At 47.4% G+C, this 22,837-nt stretch overlaps 1 protein-coding gene and 1 non-coding gene across 28 annotated transcripts in view; one reads left to right on the forward strand and one right to left on the reverse strand.

The window, feature by feature from the left end:
- Window positions 1-22,837, reverse strand: part of Clasp1 (cytoplasmic linker associated protein 1) — a 215,163-nt gene that overhangs the window by 131,474 nt on the left and 60,852 nt on the right. For all 27 annotated transcript variants that reach the window (XM_013346681.2, XM_013346680.2, XM_026779748.1 and 24 more), the window contains exons 3-5: window positions 3,941-4,019; window positions 3,348-3,451; window positions 2,060-2,151 (exon numbers count right to left, since the gene is read on the reverse strand). In XM_013346681.2, the coding sequence (XP_013202135.1) occupies window positions 2,060-2,151; window positions 3,348-3,451; window positions 3,941-4,019 (275 nt within the window). The remainder of the gene's footprint in view (window positions 1-2,059; window positions 2,152-3,347; window positions 3,452-3,940; window positions 4,020-22,837) is intronic.
- LOC113456222 lies at window positions 4,585-4,709 on the forward strand. The gene has a single exon (XR_003377079.1). It is a non-coding gene; the product is annotated as a U4atac minor spliceosomal RNA (small nuclear RNA).

The raw sequence follows: 22,837 nt of genomic DNA on the forward strand, positions 1-22,837 counted from the left end.
CCCAGGACTAGCCCCGCACACTCAGAATGGCTCCGAGCCCACACCTGCCCTTCTGCACCCCCAGGACTAGCCCCGCACACTCAGAATGGCTCCGAAGCACCCCAGAGCCCGCGGCTGAGCCCACGCTCTTCGCTCTTCCATGGCCTTGGAGACTACACCAGGCCTGCACCTTGCCATGGCGCTTGCCTCAGATCCTCACTCTGCTGTGCAGCTCATACTTCCTGTTCTGCCAACCAAACTCTTCAGGGTCATCTGGGGGCGGGGGTGCTTTCAGACATTCTGTGATTGCTGCTGGTAACAAGACAGTGACAAGATGGCTGCAGGGCATCTGACTAGGCTCTGCTCTACTGGGGAACTTTGAGTTTGTCACTTTTCCTTGAGTTCCATCTTTACTTTTATTTATGCGCATGTCTGTCTGTCTGTCTGTCTGTCTGTCTGTCTGTCTGTCTGTGTGCCAGAAGAAGATGCCAGGTCCCCTGAAACAAAATCCATAGGCAGTTGTGAGCCGCCTGATGTGGGTTCAGGGAACCAAACTCAGATCCCCTGGAAAGAAGGAAACACTCTTAATCATGTAACATTTTGGCAGCCATTTCGCCACTCCGATGCTGATGCCCCAGACCTGCTCTGTGAATACACGCTACAAAACAGCACAGACAGCTCCGGAAATAACTCCAGCAGTTTCTTCTAAAAATTAGAAATGGGCTGGGGAGTGGACGCATGGCTCAATGGTTAAGAGCACTGGCTACTCTTCCAGAAGGCTCGAGCACCCACACAGCTGCTCCCAACCATCTGGACTCCAGTTCCAGAGGATCTATCACTCTCTTCTGGCCTCCAAGGACACCAGGCAATCACGTGGTGCACAGACGTACATGCAGGCAAAACTCCCAAACATAATAAATAAAAAATAAACAAAAAATGGGCTTAGGAAATGGCCCTTCCATTGTACTCTACTTCAGAGAACTGAAATTTACACTTGTGCACAAAGTTGTATACATATGTGCAGCAATTTTACTCCTAGGAGGCCCAAACTTGAAGCCACGACATTTTAGTTAATTGATAAATGGCTAATTAAAACTGGATTACATCTGCAGTATATATTCTATACAATATAATCTATACCACAGGATAGATTCTATGCCAAAGGACTGTGCCCAGCACTGAAACAAAATGAATCATCTCCATCAGTGGCATACAGTGCAAGCTCTAGGGAATTTAACCACATGGAGATCTAGACTGCAACCCTGACAGGGCATAGGAGACTGCATTCCACTCGTGTAACAGTTTGAAGTGACAAAGTCATAGAGATAAAAGTCCAAATCAGTGGCTGCCACAGGCTATCGTGTGTGGTAAAATGGCAATAGGTGGGGGCCTCAAACAGGTGGGGGCCTGTGTGCAGCTGTGGCAATGTGGGCAAGCTCTGTGGGTAGCACCCATACATCCTGCTGAAGGCTACGCTGTCCTGTATGACATCCTACACTGGGCAGGTGGAGGGAAGGAGCTACTTCCCAGTACGTTTCTTCACAACTACCTGTAGATCTAATTACTTCAGAAGAAAGAGTGGAGGGTGGTGGTGGGTTTGATTTGTTTTAAAGCTTTAAGGAGCTGGAAATGTAATTTAGACTTTAAAATGGTTACTCAGCATCCCCAGAGCCAAATAAGCAGGACACATCTTGGCCTATGCCAGTGATACTAGTTCTTGAAGAGTGGAGGCAGGAGAATCAGAAGTTCAAGACATACACGAGACCCTATCTTGAAGAAGAAAGAAAGGAAGGAAGAAAGAAAGAAAGGATGGAAGGAAGGGAGGAAGGAAGGAAGAAAAGAAAGAAAAGAAAAGAAAAGAAAAGAAAAGAAAAGAAGAAAAAAGCGGACAGTATCAGTGCACACGTGGGAGGAAGAAGCAAGTGGATCTCTGTGAGTTCGAAGCCAGCCTGGTCTACAGAGTAAGATCCAAGACAGCCAAAACTGTAGAGCTGTTACACACAGAAACCTTGTCTTGAAAAATCAAACAAACAAAAGAAGCTTTGGCCAAGCACAGTTAGCAGGTTCACCCCAGACTTACGCATTGAGTGTTGCAATAAGGCAGAGGCAGATGCCCTCTCTCGTGCGGAAGTTCTTGTGTTTGAAACCTCCGAGCATCCTGTCCCACACGTACTGCAAGTGACAAGAAACAAGAGAGAGGGTAAGGATGCTTCGCAATAAGGAAGAGGGTCAGGATGCTGCAGCCCTTCGTGGTAAGGAAGGAGTCGAACAGGAACCAAACTGGTCCATTCTCAGGGTCCTCTCCCAATCCCACTGAAGTAGACAGCGAATTATTTTATCAACCACTTCCAGTTAAAGTGTGAAAAGCAAGTGCACTGATGTACACTACCGGATCCTCCCCGCACCCCAAGGAGGTCTAACTACCCCACATCATGACTGAGAACAGCGCAGCCCAAATGACAGTAGGCTCACACACCTTCTGTCGGGAACAGCTCCTCACTGAGGCTCACCCTAATCTTTGTTTTATCTCCCCTGGGAAACTGCTGCTGGCTGCTCCAGCTGCATCCCCCAACAACGGTCAGTAGGACCCTGGAAGACAGGGCTGGGTCCATCCATTCTAGCAAGCCCAGCTAACTGTCATATAGAAACCAGGGGCCCAGCCAGGCCCACTGGCTCCTCAGATACCACCAGCTACCCCTCTCCAGAGAAAATGGGAGCCAGTCTCTTCAATGACCTGAAGGGCACAAAAGATTAATCAAACACTCACTAACCATGTCAAACCCACTAATTTATTCAAATGATACATTTTGCTAGTTATATATTTAAATCTCTCATAAGGTGGGACTGTGGGCCATCAGACTGTTCATCACTGTACTGTCTAGTTTATGTGAACTTGACACAAGCCAGAGTCATCAGAGAGGAAGGAGTCTCAGTAGAGAAAACGCTGCCATGAGATCCAGCTGAAGGGCATTTTCTTAATTAGTGATCAATCGTGAGGGCCCAGCCCACGGTGGGCAGTGCCCTGGCTGGTGGTCCTGGGCTCTATAAGAAGGTGGGCTGAGCAAGCTATGAGAAGCAAGCCAGTAGCCAACACCTATCCGTGGTCCCCGCATCAGCCCCTCTTCCAGGATCCTGCCTGTCCTGTTTGAGTTCCTGTCCTGACATCCTTCCATGATGAATAATAGCACAGCGGAAGCGGAAGCAAAATAAACCCTTTCTTCCCTGACTTGCTTTTTGGTCATGGTGTTTTGTCAAAATAACAAAAACCCTAACTAAGACAATCTCCAACCCATCTGTTTAAAAGAAATTAAGCCCAGGGAGTTGTACAAACACTGTTTGTGCACACAGGTGTGCTTCTCTTGTCCTACCTGGGGGTTAGCAGCTTGGTCCATGATCTTTAGCAGCAGGGCTTGGTCTTGCTCCCTCACGGAGTCCTTAGCATCTCCCAGTCTGTCTATTAGACTTGGCAACACTGGAAAACAAAACGGAAACAATTAAATGAAAACAGATCTGGGAAATACCAGTTAACACTGTGGCTCAGTGGTTAGCGTGCTGGACAGGCACACCGAGCCCATGGGTTATACCCACTGCCCACACAAAACAGAAGAAAAAGAAAAAGAAATGGGGAGATTTTCTACAGATACAGTCATATAAGCTTAGTGTTTACACTGCCACCACGAAATACCTTGATTTAGTGACATTTAATCTGTGAGAAAATCCAACTGGCTCCTTTTTTGTAGGACTTTTCAAAAAAAAAAAAAACACGCCTCTCAGAGGAGGGGCTGGGGACACGTACTGGCTGGCATTACGTCTGATGGCTAATCTTGCATAAAGTCCTTAATTGGAAATATTTCATATTCGAGGTCAGAGCAGGAAGGAATATTTCGGGATTAGAGGGAAAGGTGCCAGTTCAGAGACAGTGAAGGTGTGATGTGGGTGAGTCCTGCTGGTCGCGGCTTACCTGTGCCAATTTGCGCCTTGAACCGGTCCTGCAGCCTTGTCACCAGTGCAGACAGGATGTCCATGCCCAGTAGAACCACCTGCAACGGGAAACAGGCACAGCGTCAGCGGTGCTGCGAGGTAGCGCTGGCACATCAGGTCCTCACGGTCCCAGAGCCCGGGGCGCCTAATGACTGGGAAGGCTGAGCTAGCTGCTCAGGAAAGGATGCTCGGCACGGAAAAAACGGTTACAGTTTGGAAGAAAAAGTCGCCTGGGCGAAGCTCCATTGAATAGAAAAAGCAGCGTAACCCACAGAAACCTCACCACCGCCCATCCCGGCCCGGCCTGGCCCGCCCCGCCCCGCCCCCCAGAGTAGCGTATGCAAATTAACCAGCAGCAGTACTGCGCCTTCCTCCGGCCCCGCCTAGAGAGGCGTGCATGCAAATTTTCAGACGTCTGGCGCTCGGCCTTCTGGGTAAAACCGAGCAGGCGTCTGAAAGCCCCTCGGGAGTTTCAGGAAAGTAGAGAGAGTAATCGGCATCAGAAGCTGCACTTGTAGAAAATACTGGCCACCGCGCGGGCTAGGGAAGGCCGCACGCAGTGGTCACCGCAACCCAACCCGGGTTTGGAATTTTCTGGCTGCGGGGAGCGCGTAGTTGCAAGCAACCATCCTTTTCTTGGGGTTGCGCTACTGTCCAATGAACGCATAGTGAGGGCAGTACTGCTAACGCCTGACAACACACCTGCATCGGTTAGAGCTCTGCTTTACCTTGGTGCAATTTTTGGAAAACCACAAAACCTCTTTTCCACGCGTGAGAGTTCAAAGACAATTTCAAGATTGATTATTTACCAGCGCTTCCTTAGGTGCCCGCTAGAGGGCAGCTGTGATGCTACTACTACAAGAGTGGCTTGTAGCCATGAAACTAGCCATGGCTGCAGAGCGCTTCGTTCCCACAGGCTTCCGGACCCTAGTTCACGTCCAATTTCCACACAAACCCACTGAGCTCAAATACTAAACCAGGCCGGGAAGGAATTAGACTTGGAAGTGTAAAGAAAAATGTACTTTTCCATTCTTCTTGTTGAGACGGAATCTATAACTTATGCCCCGGACTGGCCTGGAACTTAATGTGTTGCCCATGCTCACAGTCTCAAACTCTGGGCCACTGGAATAAGGGAGTATGCCACCACACCTCCCCCACACTTTTAAAATAGCTTTATTTATGAGCATTTTCTTTAAAAAAAAATTTTTTTTAGTTCAAAATATTAGTCTTACTTTTGGGCCACGACATTAAGTTTCCCTACTAAAGAGCACAGTAAGGAGAAAAGTATACAAACCTGATAAACCACCTCATCCAGGTGACCAAGGTCAGCATGAACAACACTAAGTCATGCTGGTGACGTAAATGTAATATAATGGAATACACACTTCACCTCCAGTCTCTCCAAGGCCTATGAGACAGGAGAGGTCCCAAGGAAAACATGAGGGAAAGTCAAAACACCACCAGTGCTCCACTGTTAAGATCAAAACCAAGGCTATCTGAGAAATTGTACAGGGAAGAGAGAGGGAAACGAAATATAATAAGTATCCTGATAGAATTCCCAAGGGGGGAGGGGGAGGGATAGAATTCCAGGGAGGGGAAGCAACAATTTTCCCTAAGGAAAAGCTAAAGATCTAATTTGACCACTAGGTTAGGAGATGAAAATGTACAGATAACCTGTACCAACTGGTCCCCCTTCTCGTAGGGCTATCATCCCCTGGGAAAGGGTACCCAGACACTGAGAATAACTTTTTATAGCATCTTTATTTGCCTGGGAAGAGGGAAATGGCATTCTAAAGTTGTTGGGGGGTTTTTGTTTGTTTTGGGTTTTTTTTTGTTTGAAAGAACCAAATAATGAAGAGAGCAAATTAAGAGTCAATGAATGGCTCTGTTTAAAGTGCACTGTACACAGAGCAAGAGAAACAGGAGGGAAGTCGGGGATAGATCCAAAATACAGCCAAAGGAGGCAATGGGTTAGAGGAGTCTGAAGCACACACAGGTGCACAGCAGAGGCGCACAGAGCACACAGATGCTCAGACAGCCGAGCCCCAGTGGGGAAAGCAACAGCTGGCTCACTAGGCGGCTACTACAAAGGAAGGGGGAGAGAGGGATGAGGAGGGAAGGGAAGAAGGGACCGTGCCAATAAGAACTCTACACTGCTGGTGGGAGTGTAACTGAGTGTCAGTGTGGGAACTGTCTTCAAAAAATTAAATAAAACTTAACTATATGATCCAGCAATTCTACTCCTGGACATAAACGTGAAGGAGGTAACGACGGGTGAGGGTCAGCATCCGTGGCATCGTTTCTCCAGGCACGATAGCTGGTGAGTGGGTGCTCACACGTGGTCTTATACCAAGATTGCAGTCCTAACGCGGGAGCAAAGTCAGCCACACTTGTCTTCCACCCTCCTTATCCCATAATAAATTCCCCCAAATAAAGAATTTATACAATTTAAATTGTGCGCCGTTCTGAGCAGCACAATAAAACCTCACACTACACTGCCGAGTCCCACTCAGAATGCGAATCACCCCTCTGGCATCCAGTGTCCAGTGACGCCTTCTATGACTCACTGGGCGGTCATACCAGCTGGTCAGCTGGCAGGTATGAGCGTGCTAAGGAAGCCCATAGTTACTGAAAACTGCTCCCAAAGCACAAGAGTAACACTGATAATTCGGATATGCCCAAGAGAAAAGAATTGGGGTTACAGGGCCATAGCTCCACACCTGGCTTCCCCTTCAGCAAGGACTTCACAGCCTGGGGAATATGTGTAGAGATACAAATGGCGAGACACTCAGTACACCTACTGGGAAGCAGAACAGGAGGAACAAAGGCAGGAGCCACTGCTTCACACACAGACTGGCTGATAACAAACAGAATTCACCAACAGCCAGGAAAGGGCGCGAGCACTTGGGGCACCACGGAAGAGCAGTGGGAACGGTGCTGTTTAACATAAACGCCCTTGGGTCAGTGCGGTACCTAGAGGGGCTAAAAAGAGAATGGCTCCTGCGACCCGCCAGGCACAAGTAACACATGTCAGCAACAACCCCATGATCCTGGGGTAGGAGATTTTCCGAGCCAGATAACCACAGACTTCACAGGCCTAGGCTGTGAACTGGACCTACTTGACTCTCATCATAAGGCACTGCGAGAGAAGCAAAGCAGGGCAAACCCGTGGATCATCAAGGCCATGATGTTTACAAACTCTGCCGAGACTGTTTTCAGTGCAGCTCCACCACATTCTACACAGGCCCGGTGCTTTCAGGTTTGGGCAAGTCACAACGCCTCCCAGCCAACACCAGGTGACCTCCAAAGTCATGTGAATCTCTTTGGTGCCCTGATAACGCCAGGTCCTGAAAAAGTACACAGGCTCGCTAAGCCTAGACTTATGAGGGACAGGGTACACCAGGCTTCATTCACCGCCCACTGCCAGCCATCCCATTTCCAAGTGTGAAAAGCACCACCTAACTATACATCCACTCTCCAGAGCACACAGAAGGGCTAACAAGCTTTATCAATATGCCTGGTACACAGTAGGTACCCATAAGGATACCGCCCCTTCATCAGGGCCAGGAGGAGGGCTGGGTTCGTAAAGTGCTTGCGATCAAGTGTGAGGACCCAGTGTCCATCCCCAGAACCCACAGAAGTATCAGATGTGGTGCCTGTAATCCTCATGCTGGGGAGGCAGGGACAGGGGGATCCCCAGGTCTTGCTGACCATGTAGTCTAGCAGACTATGTTATCAGTGAGACAGCATCTCAAGACATCAAATCAAGCTAGGCATGGTGACTGTACATGCCCTTAACCCCAGCAGAGGCAGGTGATCTATTGAGTTTGAGGACAGCTTGGTCTACATAGTGAGTTCCAGAACAGCCAGGACTACATAGAGAGGCACTACCTCGAAAATAAACAAGTAAACTAAATTCATAAATAAAATTAAATAATAAAAATAAAGGTAGAGAAGGACTGATGAAGACATCTGACCTCTGGCTTCCACATGCATTGGAGCACACACACACACAGACACACACACACACGTGTGCTGCTATCTCCTAGGACACACATGTCCACAAGTGTGCTATATATCTCAGCACCAATGTCTATTAGGATATCTATAGGTATAAAAATGCTCTCCCTTCTACACTGGCGCTGCCACAGAACGCAGTGGCGATCCTTGAGAGTCAGGGTACATGCTGCTGATATCTCCACGCTGTTTAGTTGTTGCTTCCATTGTTCAGCTGGAGCCTGATATCAGCTAAAGAGAAACTAATTAGCACTCTCTACTGCACTCACTTCCGATTCCAAGATTAAGAGCACAGTACAAATGCAGGAGGAAAGACTGAGTCTGGAAGCATCAGGAGTCAGCTCCATGCATGCACGCTGTGAGCACTGGTCCTACAGAGAGGTCACCTAAGGAGCTCCTGGACATTCATGGCCACACCACTGTGCTGACTCTTGAATCCTTGTCTGGATACCATCTGGAGATGCTTATTGCCAGGTACTGCCCCACACAGAGATGTAACTATTTGAAAGGGACTTAGGGCACTGCACCGTCGAACCCCTTCTTTTTCCAGGAGGCAACAGTCACAAACGGTGAAACTGTACTGTGAGGCAGACTTCAGAAGCTGTATTTAGAAGTCAGACCTGCCCAGTACAGCGCATCAATAACATCAAGTATTCTGCGACAACCTAGTTCAGTGCAGTAATGGTGGCCACACGCAGGGGCTGAAGTGACAGCTGCCGCTGCTGTCACACAAGGACGATGGTCTCTGCTCACCAGCGCCCTCTGGCTGCGGCTTGCTGGCACAGCTTTGCTATCCTAGTGCAGGATAGGCGGAGACAGGCAGATAACTGGGGCCCTTGGTCAGTCAGCCTAGCCTCATTGGTGAGACCCGGTTCCAGTGAGAGACCCTGTCCCAAAAAAAGGAACAAGGTAGACATGGTGTCCAGATTCTGAGGGATGATACCTGAGGGTTGATATTTGGCTGCCATATGCATATATGCACACACTCATACACATACATGCACATACGCACACACACACACAATAAATTGTGCGAACGGGAACCAGAAGTTTTTATTTCGTAAATGTTGCTTAATGTAACTTTCAATGGCCATCGAAGACTCTGGCTACCCAGCAGCACAGCTGGCTACAAACTTAAGTGAGCAAGAAGAAACGAGGCATGTAGTAATAAGAGCTGTGGGCTGTGTCCCGCCACCCAGCTAGCTTTACCCGAAATAATTACACGGACACTGTATTCTTTTAATCACTGCTTGACTCTTTAGCTCTAGCCCTTTTCTCGGCTAACTCTCGCACCTGGACTAACCCATTTCCAATCATATGTGTCGCACCCCAAGGTGCGCTTACCGGGAAGATTCTAGCCTACGTCCATCCTGGGTCGGAGCTTCATCGCGTGTGCCTCAGAGAGCAGAGCTCTCGCCTCTGCCCGCAGGAGTGGAGCATCATGTCTCTCTGAGGCGTCTGCCCCCTGAGCGGAGAGCTGTCGAGTCTCTGAGCTCACTTCCTCTTCCTCCAGCGTTCTGCTCCTCCCACCTACGTTCTAACCTATCAGGTCAAGCAGCCTCTTTATTTAATCAACCAATGACCTTCCTCCATCAGAGGCAGGCCATGGAAGGGGCATGGGGCAGCCATAACAGCAGGGCAGCGCTTAAGAGCTAGGCCCCCATCACCATGCAGGAATGGAGGCAGATTTAAAACACTAATCTGTTCTAAGAGTTACAGCACTAACGAGATAAACAAAACTGCGCATCTCCACACACTTCACCTCGGGGGCACTTAGAATTATGAGGCTCAGTGAAAAAAACACAGTGCCAAGGACTGCATGCTGGATGAGTCTGCTCACGAGAAACTTCCAGAAACAGAAAGGAGACAAATGGTTTCCTGGGGCTGTGGTTCAGATGGAGAGTAACCATAAACAGGCATAAAGGATCTTAGGGGGACGGAGAATGTCCTAAACCAGGATTGTGGTGCTAGCTCTACAAATCTGTAAGAATAAATGAACTATACATGTGCTAAATTTTAGGTATCTCAATATTTTTTTAAGGTGAAAGCTATTACTCGTCTTAAAAGAATTCTCCAGCCTTTCTGGCAATGGACCAGGGAATGACTCTGGCTGCTGAAGAAAGCAGCGGGTTCAGAGGTCAGGAAGTGAACTAGGGGTGAAGAGCAAGACCTATGTACAGACCCAATCCTGAGAGGCTGCACAGACACCACCCTAGACAGAAAGCTGGCTTCTAGACTCCCACAGTGCTCTGCTCTCTTGTGGTAAACACAGTTTTCCAAAGTTCTGCAAAATGTATTCAGGTGACTTGTAAATTGATTCTCCCTCCAAACAGAACACAAAGTCCACGAACATAGAAATTTGCACCTAGTTACTCATTGTCTAGAACCTAATCCACTCAAGAGATGAATGAATTCGCTTGTTGTCCCCTTGGAAAAACCTCTCTCTCGAATCTGAAGTCAAGTTAAATATGAATTCTTTCTGACGTATATCCTTCTGTCCATATTTCATTCATCAAAGTATAATTTCATCACTTCCCCCTGTCCTTCCTCCAACTCCTCCCATGGCCCCTCCCTCCATTATGCACGATGGGGGAGGGGCACAGGCACGGAGGACAAAGGACAACTTTGTGGACTCAGTCCTCTCCTTCTGTCTCTGTGGAGTTACAAGACTGAACTCAGAGCCCAGGCCTGAGCACCATGTCTTCACCATGTAAGCATCTCTCCCACGGCTTCTGCACTCCTTTATAGGACCAAGGCATGATGAGCCGGGCTCTTGTGTGAGAAACCGGCACTATATCTACATCCCGACTCTAGTTCTGCCGGCAAATGATGACAGGTAAGCCACCTTCGGTCCCCTGACTACAGAGCTACAGTGGCCGTCAGGGCTCTATGAGCTCTCTGGCTGGAGCTCCCCTGTTTATTCCATTCTGTGGTCTACACTGAACTGGCAATAGCAGCCTTGGGCTTCCACCTACGGCCTCCTCAGAGTTTATGACGGACCTACGACCTTCTACTCATGTCTCAATGTGGTTAACAGTTTAAATCAGCAGCCTCAAACACTTCTGATCACAAGTCCTTAGAACTCCTAACATGTACTCATGAAACATATGACCTACTGCTGTGCAAATGTACAAGTATAGAACATTTGCAAGATAGAGTAACTTCAAAAAAAGAGATTAAAAAGTACATACAAGGGCTGGAGAAATAGCTCAGTGGTTTAAGAGCATTGCCTGCTCTTCCAAAGGTCCTGAGTTCAATTCCCAGCAACCACATGGTGGCTCACAACCATCTGTAATGAGGTCTGGTGCCCTCTTCTAACCTACAGATATACACACAGACAGAATATTGTATACATAATAAATAAATAAATAAATAAATAAATAAATAAATAAATAAATAAATAAATATTTTAAAAAAAGTACATACAACCCAGTTCTCTATTCCAGTGACCCCACTACTCTGGCTGGTAAAGGCCCCATCAAGCAGACAGCACTGCTGCACCACCTTATAGAAAGTCAAGGAAGTTCTCTAGAAGTCCCAGGAAGCATCTCACTCTGACCAGAAGAAAGAGACAGTCGTGGTGACACACTCCTGGGGCTCTCACGGGTTAAACTGAAAAATCTCAGGTCTGTTGGGGGCGTTCCTTCCACTCCTTCAGCCAACAGCCGCTGAGAACCAGCCCACTGGGGCGTGGTCTCTCTCCCTTTAAAAAAGCAGCCACTTCCCTCTGCGCTCTCTCTGGCTTCTGGCTCCGCTACCGGCGAGTAGGCTCCATTCCTGATTGCATAGAGGGCTGTTGTCTGGGATGGTGATCTGTAAGTTTTTCCCCTTTAAATAAATAGCTTCTCTATTGGTCATAATTCCAAACTGGTGTGGGATTGTTTGTGACTTACGCCTTCACAGGTCCTCCCAGAACTATGCTCATACTGTTTCCTAACAGCAGCGTCCAGGGCTGGGGAGATGCTCAATGGGAAAGATGCTTGCTGGGCAAGCACAAGGGCCAGAGTTCAGATCCCTAGAGCCCAGGTAAAGCTGGGTACAGTATTATGTAATGTTAATCCCAGCGTTCCTACAGCAAGACAGGAGGGAGGCAAAGATTGGAAAATTCCCAGAATCTGAGGAGCCAAGCAATCTGGAGTTCTCAGATGATGAAACTCAAACAAGGTAGAAGACAAGATAGACCCCCAAAGATGTCCTAAGACCTGAACTTTAGAAACTGAAGTTTGCAATTTGGCCTGTGCACCCTAAAAATTTTTTTATAGAAAAATTAATCCATTGAACTGCAGGCATCAGCAACCTAGTTTCACTGCAGGCAGCACTAAAATGCTGTGCATTAGTTAACTCAAAGATTTTAGATCCAGGTCACCCTGGTAGAGGTGGGCTAGGTATCTCTCGTGAGATTTGTAACCCACATGGGTGGGCCAAGACAAAAGAGTAGAATGCCCAATCTCAGGAAATCCAGATGCTAAAACTCAGAGATGATGGCAGCCGTGGGCAAGCACACGGGAGAACGGGAACCCATAGAGACCGCTGGTGGGGCTGTGACGGGCGCAGTCTCGTAATCTGCCGGCATTAAACATAGAGACCGCTGGTGGGGCTGTGACGGGCGCAGTCTCGTAATCTGCCGGCATTAAACACCAGGGAAATTTTGTCCCAGCCGTTCCACTCCTAAAGAAACACTCACGACAAGAGAAAGTTTGTCTGCAAGACAACACACAAGTGCTCGAAACACGGCTGTTCACAGCAGTCAGCCCACGAGTACAGTGAGTAACAAAACACGGCACGTCTCCACGGTGAGTATTGGGAATAATGAAATGCAATAAGCTGAATTCATATCACAACATGAATAAAACAGCCTGAGAGCAGTACCTGCCAGTGACGTGAACTAAGCACAAAAGGACACCTGCTATATGGCGCTCATGAAATATTTGGGACAGTGACAGAAAACGCTCAGGGATGAAATGTGGCTGGCTGACGGGCGCCACTGCCAGGCACTCACGGCTGCTCATGACTAGGGAGTTCCTTCCTTGGAAAATGAAGATTTTTAAGGTTAGATAATGGTGGCCCCGCAGGTAAAGGCACTTAGCGTCGAGCCTGACGAGCTGTCAATTCCTCAGGACCCACAAGGTAGAGAGAAAGAATGAATTTCCACAAGTTGTGCCGTGGCATGTGTGCACATTCACACTCACAAAATAAATAAAGTTATTAATTTTTAGTTAGACAGTGTTGCTTCTAGAACTGTTAATATTCAAATGTCAATGAGCTGCATGCTACAGAAAAGAGTGAGTTTTCTAACAGTGCATTTGTTTCAGTGAGGCAGTTAGAATCATCATCACCACTAATAATTTACTGACCTGCTATTCCTGAGTGGATTCAAGAGAAGATAGTTATCAACAAAACACAGAAGCAGCACAATAAAGCCAGCAGACAATCAGCAGTACTGTATCAAGTCCTTTGTGGTTTTTATTATCACAAATGTACTCTGCCCACGTTAGATGCTCAATTAAATATATACAGTAATTTTTTAATCATTTTAAAGGAAGGGGTTAATTAAAATATAACAGGACAAGTACCAGAGAGATGACTCAGCTGGTAACGGCGCCTGATGACAAGTGTGGGAACCTGAGTTCCATCCCTAGGATCCACACAGTGGAAGGAGGAAATGTGACTTCCACAAGCTGTCCTCTGACCACAATACTTGTGCCAACACACATACATGCACTCATGTGTGTATGCACACACAAAACAAATAAAATAAAATAAATATATATACACACACGTGCATATGTCGAACAGAACAGATAACATCACCTCACTATCAAAGCTATGATGCAGCTACTGAAGAACCACTCTAGAGCGGCAGACACTTAACATGGAAAGAAGCCTGAGCAGGAGGTGAAGCCTGAAGAACGCGGCAGAGAGAATGACTCTACAAACCTCCCATACACGGGCTGTGTGAAAGCAACTTTTCGTCCTGGACATCACACATGTCTGTACTATGAAACTTACACGCATATATAACGGTGCAATTTGACACAACAGGAAGGCAAACGTGATAAGGACACCAAATGCCTTGCTCTGTCTCTGCATTTGCACCCACCCCACACTCACATGCATACAGCACACATCACAGACATGCACGTACACACAAGCTTTCCAAAGTGGAGGAAAGATTGTACTAGGACTCCTAGTATCTGAAAAGACTTGGTGTGTGCTGTGGCTGTGGAGGCCAGAGGAAAATCCAAGCACTATTCTTCAGGCGCTGTGGTGGTCTGAATAGAAATGGCCCCACAGACTCAAATATTTGAATACTTGGTCACGAGGGAGCGGCACTGTTAGGAGGTGTAGCCTTGTTGGGAGTAGCTGTGACCTTGTTGGAGGAGTTATATCACTGGAGTGGGCTTTGAGGTTTCAAACACTCAAGCCAGGCCCAGCAGCTCTCTCTTCCTGCTGCTCTGACACAGATGTAGAACTCTCAACTCCTTCTCCAGCACATGTCCACCGGGATGACAAACCTCTGAACTCTGAGCCAGCCCCAATTAAATACTTTCCTTCATAAGAGTTGCTGGGATCATGGTGTCTCTTAGCAACAGAACGCTGACTAAGACAAGTGTTGTCCACTTCCCTAAAGACAAAGGGCTCTCACTAGGCTGAGGCTGATGGAGTAGGTTAGGCCAGCTGGCCACTGAGTCACAGCCACCCGCCTGTCTCCTGCTCCCCAGCACTGAGATCACACGTGTGTACCACCACACCCGGATTGTATATGTGCATCTAGGGGACCAAGCTTGGATCCTCACGCTTGATCAAATGAGCTCTCTTCCAAGCCCTTAATGTGTTAAACCTGAAACACATCGATTCAGCTCCTCTAGGAGCTGCTACCAGGGAGAAAGGCAGACTGTCTGGTTTTCTCCGCAGGGTGAAGAGGGAATCCTCACCTGAGAGGGCCTCAGGTCCATGGTTATCGCTACCACAACAGGGCAGACCTTTCCCTAGCAGGTATCCTAAGAAAACTAACATGAAACCAGGTGATAACTATATGCAGATTATGACATTCTCTCCACTTAGAGTATATTTCGAATTTTTCATGATACAAGTTAAAGAAAAACAATAAAGGTGCACTCTGTATTTGACCTCTAGAATCCATCTTCCGTGATCACTCAGAAATCAGGATTAGGATCCAGGGAGGAAGGGGATTAACTGACTGCACACCTCTCTCCAGACCCGCCTTCCCTTCCTGTGTACTACAGCACAGAGTGCAGATCTCATACAACTCCTGCTACGGGAACACTCGGCCCAACAGGGCAAGTCCACTGGCTGGTTGACAATTAAAAATTAAATGACAGTGGCACACCTCTCACCTCAGACTCTTGAACAACAGAGACTACAGGTTCCGACACTATCCCTGGCTCTATGCCATGGGGTGAAGGAGCCACAGTGCCCGGCTCTATGCCATGGGGTGAAGGAGCCATGGTGCCCAGCTCTATGCCATGGGGTGAAGGGAAACAAACAAAAAAAAACAATGAGGTCTAGAGGATATGCGCACTCTCCTCCCATGAAAGACCATCAGTCTTCCAACTAGCCCATCTACAACCGTCTGTAGGTATCGGGCACAAAGCCAAAGATCAGGCTGCTTTCATTAGGAAGCCTACAACTTTCGAGAAACAGAGCTTAAGGCCAGACGTGTTTTGTGGTCTATTTCAGGATGAGATGTTTGCCCCTCACATAAACTGAACATCCACAGTGAAAGAGAGACAGCCTCTGGCCCAGACATCAGGTCTTCCTAAGACTAGGGTCCCCGCCTTCTCTGTAAGCTCTTACAGCAAAGGGCTGGACTCAGCTCAGGAGCAGGGCAGGCAGGCGGCTCAGGGCTGACAAGGCCTACCAGCTCATGTGCTGAAAGGTAAGAGTTCTTCCCAAAGGGAGTGATTTTGAAATTAAGTGCACACAGCCCAGGAGGTCTGATCCTTCACCAATTCAAGCTCCCACACCTTTTCCTATATTCTACTTGTCAGGAAGCCACACACACACACACACACACACACACACACACACACACACACACACTCTCATTCAGCAAGAACAATCCCAACAACACACGAGACTAGACAGTTGCTCCAACACTGATGGAGACTTGACTCCATTAAAAACAGAAGAAGCTGGGTGTGGTAGTGCACACCTTTAATCATTCAGGCAGCTGAGGCAGGAGGACCTCTGTGTTCAAGGCCAGCCTGGTCCACAGAGTGAGTTCTAGAACAGCTAGGGCTACACAGAGAAACCCTGTCTCAGAATTAAAAATAAAAAAAAAAAAGGTAAGAATAGGAGGAGGAGGAGAATTATTAACAAGCCTAGTGGAACATTCTCCTGAACATTTTCTGATCAATATAATGTGGAAAGTTTTCTACACTGGAGCTGTCCCAAACTCTTCTATTATTTATGTGGATCAAGCTAAGCAAAGAAACACACTAGACAAATTTCACTTACACTGCACTTTACCCTGGGGTCTGGTTCACACAAGTGTTGGTTTCTAAGTCTTCTCTGTCAATGCCAGTATCAGTGTGGGTTCAGAAAATCCCCTCCTTTGTTCGGCTTTGTGCTATAGCATTTGGAAAGGAAGTTACCTGGCTCTTTAGGCCTCAGCTCCTTTTTCTCTCAACCAAGTAGTTCTAGATTAATTTCACATCTCTTCTGCCTGTGAAATGTCAATACATTGGCAGAACTTTGCTTTCTTAATTTTATTACATTTATACATTTATTGCAAGGGGCACAAGCAGGTGTTAAGTTCAGAGGACAATTTGTGAGGAGCTGGTTCTCTCCCTCCACAGTGTGGGGCCAGGGATCGGAACTCAGGTTGTCGGGCTGGCAGCAAGCACCTTAGCGGCTGCGCCAGCAAACCAGCCCTGAGCTAATTTTCTAAGCTCTCACTGCAGTCTCAGGCCAGGCCGAGCTACTCCCCTACAGCACTGCCCCATCCCCACTTGGCTTCCCACTTCCCCTGAGTGCCTCCTCCACTCAGTCGACCAACCAATCCCTTCCAGGACCAAGTACAAGTGGTTCTTCTCAAATGGAAGCTCCGCCATCAGGGCTTGGTCTTCCCTTCTCCCTGGCTTCCCTGACCTGCAATCATCATACCCCAAGATCGCGTAAGCTGCCACCTGACTGCCCCATGGTGTCCTCAGGGTAATCTGTCTAGTGCCAGCCAGCTTCTTTTCTGCTTGCTCCTACTCTTATCTGGCCATGATTTCAAATGTAAAAAGGACTGCCAAGTGGGACCACCTTTAGAAAAGATGAGCAAAGAGTGGTTAAGAGGTGGAGAGTTGAGTTCACTGGCAGGTGGTATGGCTCAGCAAGAAAGGGACTGCTACCAAGCTTGAGAACTTGAGCTCAATACCCAGGGCCCACGTGGTGGGTGGAGAGCTGATCCCAGAGGCTTGCCTCTCACTTTCAATCATGCCCTTTGCCATGTTTAGGTATGTACATACACACCACATACACAATTGATTAAATGCTTAAAGTGTCATAATATAATTACTTTAAATGAAATAACTGCAGCCTAAGCAGGGATGAAAAGCAAATTCAAGAGAACATTTAACATTTACTCATCCTGTTTGATAAAGCGTGGCTTTAGAGAAGAGTGTATCCTGCCTGAGACCCTGGCCCAGGACTGGCAATCGATCTCATGTATGAATGCACACGGGCTTGATTTCCATAGCTGCTGCGACCTAATTCAGAACCACAAGAGGATTACTGAGGCCTCAGGGCCAGGCAAGAACAACCTCTTGGCACCACAAGATAATGTTATCATTTACAAAGTTCATGTTTGAGAAACAGAAACACACACACATGAAGATCTCACGATGCTGTAAATAAGTTTACAATTTTGTGTTGGGCCATGCTCGTGGCTGTCCTCAGCAAAACACACCACGCACAGCCTGTGGGCCACAGTTCTGAAAGGCAGGAGAAGGCAGGAGGGCTTTGGACATTTCCCTGTTTTAGCGACAGCTTTGCCACCTGCTCCACATCTGAGCAAGGCTCCAAAGTCCAGCGCTTTCCATGACACTGTAACCAGGGTGGCAAAACTAAAGACAAGAAGTCTAGAAGACGTTTTTTATCAGCCTTTTTCCCGGTGGTCATTAAAGGGATAGCAGCACCTTAGATCACCCTGCAAACATCCTGGAGGACTGGGGAGGCAGGGAGGTCACCAGCAGGTAGCCAGCAATGACTGCTCCTTCCCTAGACTCAGCCCGAGAAAAGAAGTGAGGGAAGACACAAGTCAGAATCTGATACGCTAGGTGCTAAAAATACCCTCCAGGCTTCAGCAGGCCCCCTCGGGACAAGGACAGGCAGGCCATGAGAAGTGAGAGAATGCAGACAGAGAGGCTGCAAAGCACAGAAACTATATGATGGGCTGACTAGAAGGCTCCGGAGTAAAAGCACTTGCTGCCAAGTCTGACAATTTGAGTTCAAACCCAGAAACCCACACAGTGGAAAGACAGTGCTGACTCTTGTGCTGTGGAATAAATCTCTTGTACCCTGTAAAGATTTGTCACATGAATTGATGTAATAAAACGCTTATTGGTCAATAGCCAGGCAGGAGGTAGCAGGGTGACAACTGAGGATGATGGGAAGGAGAAGGGCACCAGCCAGATCCAGAGGGAGCAGGAGATGGATGCACCATGCTAATGAAGGTACCAATCCATGTGGCAAAGGATAAATAGAAATATGGGTTATTTTAAATGTAAGAGTTAGCTAGTAACAAGCCTGAGCTATCGGTCAAGCATTTATAAATCACATTCAGCCTCTGAGTCGGTTACTGGGGACCAGGTAGTAGGCACAGGAAATGTCCGATTATACTCTTGCAAGCTGTCTTCTGATCTAACAGGTGGGGAAGGCAGAAGAGGAAGCCTATGGTCATGAAGAAGCCAGGTGGGCAGCTCTAGACTTGAGGATCATCTGTGGTGAGGACTCACGAGTTTGCCTCCACACCTGTATGTCTGCAGATCAAGAGAGAGCTCGGCCATACCAGGATAGGAAGAATGCATAAAGACTTCCATGGGCAAGGTGAGCACAGTCTCACTAGACATGAGTCTCTAGGACTAAACCATATGTCTTACTCTGCTCCATATTCCCAAGCGATGATAGAGGGAGGATGAGCAGTTGCTGTGACCAGGTTCTTCAGTCCTTGCAACCTGCCTGCTGTTCCTACCAGGGTGCCTGCCTTGCTACTCCAGGAGGTAATTACAACCCTCTGCAGCAGCTATGTCCCCTAGAAAATACACTTTAAAAAAAAACAAAATGAGCTGTCTCTAAACGAGCTTTGAATAAGCGCCTTCATATGCACAGTAAGCCACAGCCCTGCCTGAAGCTACTTTCCCATTGAACTTGCTGTGACCTTCCATGCCCATCCCTCCCTTGGCAGAGGAAGGCTGTCACCGCACTGAGAGGCAGCAGCAGCTGACACTCCACGCTGTGAGCCCAGGGCTTTTCTCAGCAGGATGCTCCAACTCTGGCCATTACTGGTACAATAACTCAAACAAAGATCACTAGGCATGACCGTATCTGCAGCCCAGTCTAGAGGCCAATGCAACTCTGAGACTCAGAATATACTGTAAGGAACAAGAGTCCACAACTTCTTCTAAGTCCTACCCTGGTTTGGGTCAGTTTGTCTGTCCAAAGTCACCTTCAGGAGTCACTAACCAAAACTTTGGAATCTGTTCTTTTCTGAGGAGAAAATGCTCAAAAAGCACATGGAGGCTATCTCAAAGAAGGCTGACAACAAGGAAGGGATGGCGGGCTCTGGGCTCTGACCCAGACTCCCTCTGAGATTGACAGCTGCTGATCCTATTAATGGACCTCCAGCGCCCTTCTTACATTCCATGGGTGTAATCCAAGCTACCAGAAAGCTTTAATGAGAGCAGTCAATAAACCATAAGGGCGGGGCTGGGGAGTGGAGACTGTAGTGTGCAAGAAGGAGATGAAGGGTGCAGAACTGCTGGTGGGGCCTCAGAGGCGTCTGGGTCCGTTATGAAGTCACGTGACTGGTGCACAGCACGAATACTCACTTTTTAACTCGGCACAGCTTCATAACAACACAATTATTTCCCACTGTAAGCTTCCTGGTGCTCTATATAGACATCCTTCTGCATCCATGAGAACTCCTCAGTACACACAGACTCAGGTCCCTGGGATAAAATGTCACAACAGCCTGGCCCAACTCCATAGGCTGAAGCAGAACTGCCTCAAACTCCAGATCAGTTTGGGCCATACAGCCATTTCCAGGCCATCCTGGTTATAGGATAAAACTTTGTCTCAGAAAAACAAAAAATGGCCTTGCCATCAAGAATGACCTTGATTCCCCAAGACCTATGTAGTAGAAGGAGAGAAACAACTCTCACAAGGCGCCCTCCAATTGTCACATGTATGTCATTCCATGGTGTGGACCACGCATGCACACACATGCATAAAATGAATAAAGATGATTGCATTCATAGTGAGGTTTGTTTATGTTATGTGTATTGAGTGTTTCACCTGCGTGTACACTTGTGCGGCACATGCAGTCTCAGTGGCTGTGGAAATCAGAAGCCACATCTGGTTACCTGGAACTGGAGCTATGGGCCACCATGTGGGTCCTCAGCAAGAGCAGCAACGAGTGTTCTTAACCACTAAAGCAACTCTCCAGCCTCCAATAAAAATAGTTGTAAAAGAAATGAAAAACCAAAACACAATAGCATCTGCATATAACCTGGTCACTGCCTCTCACATACTTTAACCACTTGTCTGCTGTGGAACAATCCTCTTGTACACTGTAAAGATCTGTCACTGGAATTGGTTTAATAAAACACTCATTGGCCAGTAGCCAAGCAGGAAGTATAGGTGGGGTAACCAAACTAAGGATGATGGGAAGGAAAAGGGCGGAGTCAGGAGTCTCCAGCCAGATGCAGAGGAAGCAGGGCATGAACGTACCATGCTAATAAAGGTACCACAAATAAATAAATAAATAAATAAATAAATAAATAAATAAATGTGCCACAAAAGAGAGTGTAAACAGGAATATGGGTTAACTTAAAATCTAAGAGCTAGTTAGTAATAAACCTGAGCTATTGACCAAGTATTTACAATTAATATAAGCCTCAGAGTGGTAATTTGGTTAATAGAAGCCTGTTCTTTTTTTTGTTTTGTTTTGTTTTGTTTTGTTTTTCGAGACAGGGTTTCTCTGTGGCTTTGGAGCCTGTCCTGGAACTAGCTCTGTAGACCAGGCTGGTCTCGAACTCACAGAGATCCGCCTGCCTCTGCCTCCCAAGTGCTGGGATTAAAGGCGTGCGCCACCACTGCCCGCAGAGTGGTAATTTGGGAACAGGTAATCAGAACAAGAAACTTCTACCTACAACTATCTTACTTATAATACCTGCTACAATGTGCATGTTATGTAAGTTATACAGGTTAGGGAACTGTAACAAAGAAACAAGTCTGTACATGTGGGTACAGATATAGTTTTCCATCTCAGGCTGGGCTGCCTCTGAAAATGTGGGACCTGCAGGTATGGCGGGCTGAGTATGCTCAGGTTTAAAATCATTAATGTTCAGAAGACAACTCGGTCAGTACAGTACTCACCACACAAGTGTGAAGATCTGAGTTTGGCTGCCCATAAAAATAAAAAATAATAATAATAAAACGAAAAACCCAAGCACGGGGCTGAAGACATGGCTCAGCTAAGAGCACCTGTTGCACTTGCAGAGAACACAGGTTCAGTTCACAACAAGCACATACTGGCTCACGACCATCCTTAACTTCAACTCCAGGGGACCCAACACCATGAGCACCAGGCCTGTACATGGCACATAAACATACACTTAGATAAAGCACATACAATTTAATAAAAGTCAGGTGGTGGCACACACCTTTAATCCCAGCACTCAGGAGGCAGAGGCAGGCAGATCTCTGTATTCAAGGTCAACCTGGTGTACACAGAGTGAGTTCGAGGTTGGCCAGGGCTACACAAAGAAATGAAACCACTAAAGTGGACCTCTGTCCCCCGCCATGAAAACCAAACAAATACCACCAGTTTGTAAAATGGAAGCACATGGTGGAGATGGCGCCCTGTAAAGCTGGTTTGGGTAGATCTAGGACTGAGAACTAAGAATACCTCACTTACTGGCCTAGCACTTCAGCTGTCTGAAGTTAAGGATGATTTCGGTCAAGCAAATCCAAAGCCCCCAAGAGCCCACCACACTCAGACACAGCCCAGCTTAAGATGGAAAACTACATCTGTACCCATATGCACAGACTGTTTAAGTCTGGTTTTAAATGGCGATGGCCATATTGATGATGAGAACCATATTTCACCTCACTCGAATGTTTTCTGAAACACTGATATCATGCTGGAGACCACATAGTTCCTTAACTTTCAAAGGACAACTTGAAACACCCTAGAAACTGCTACAGTGTCGCCGAGGATCCCTTGCAGCCTGCTTGAGACCTAGCTTAGCTGCACTCTGTGTGGCACTCAAGTCCTTTGGATCCAGCACCACCTATCTTTCTAGGAAGAAAAGCTCATAGAGCATTTTGGGTTTTGATCCCAAATAGTCCCATTTCACATGTCAACTCTCCCACTCATGCATTAAAAGGGAATGCAATAAAAACTAGCCAGACAGCTGACAGTGAAGTTAAATAACTTGCAGGAAACCGGAGCACAGCCTGGCGCCTAAGAACCATTTGATGAGCATTCCCTGCACTCACGGAGTACGTATCTGAGCACTACAGCGTGGGAGCACTCTCCTAACTCATAACTCAGCACTCCTCTCACCCTGGGCAAAACGAAGCCCTGGGTTCCACACTCCTCCAGGAACCTTGACCTTCCCAGCCC

This window comes from Microtus ochrogaster, chromosome 6 (genome assembly GCF_000317375.1).
Source record: "Microtus ochrogaster isolate Prairie Vole_2 chromosome 6, MicOch1.0, whole genome shotgun sequence".
NCBI lineage: Eukaryota > Metazoa > Chordata > Mammalia > Rodentia > Cricetidae > Microtus > Microtus ochrogaster.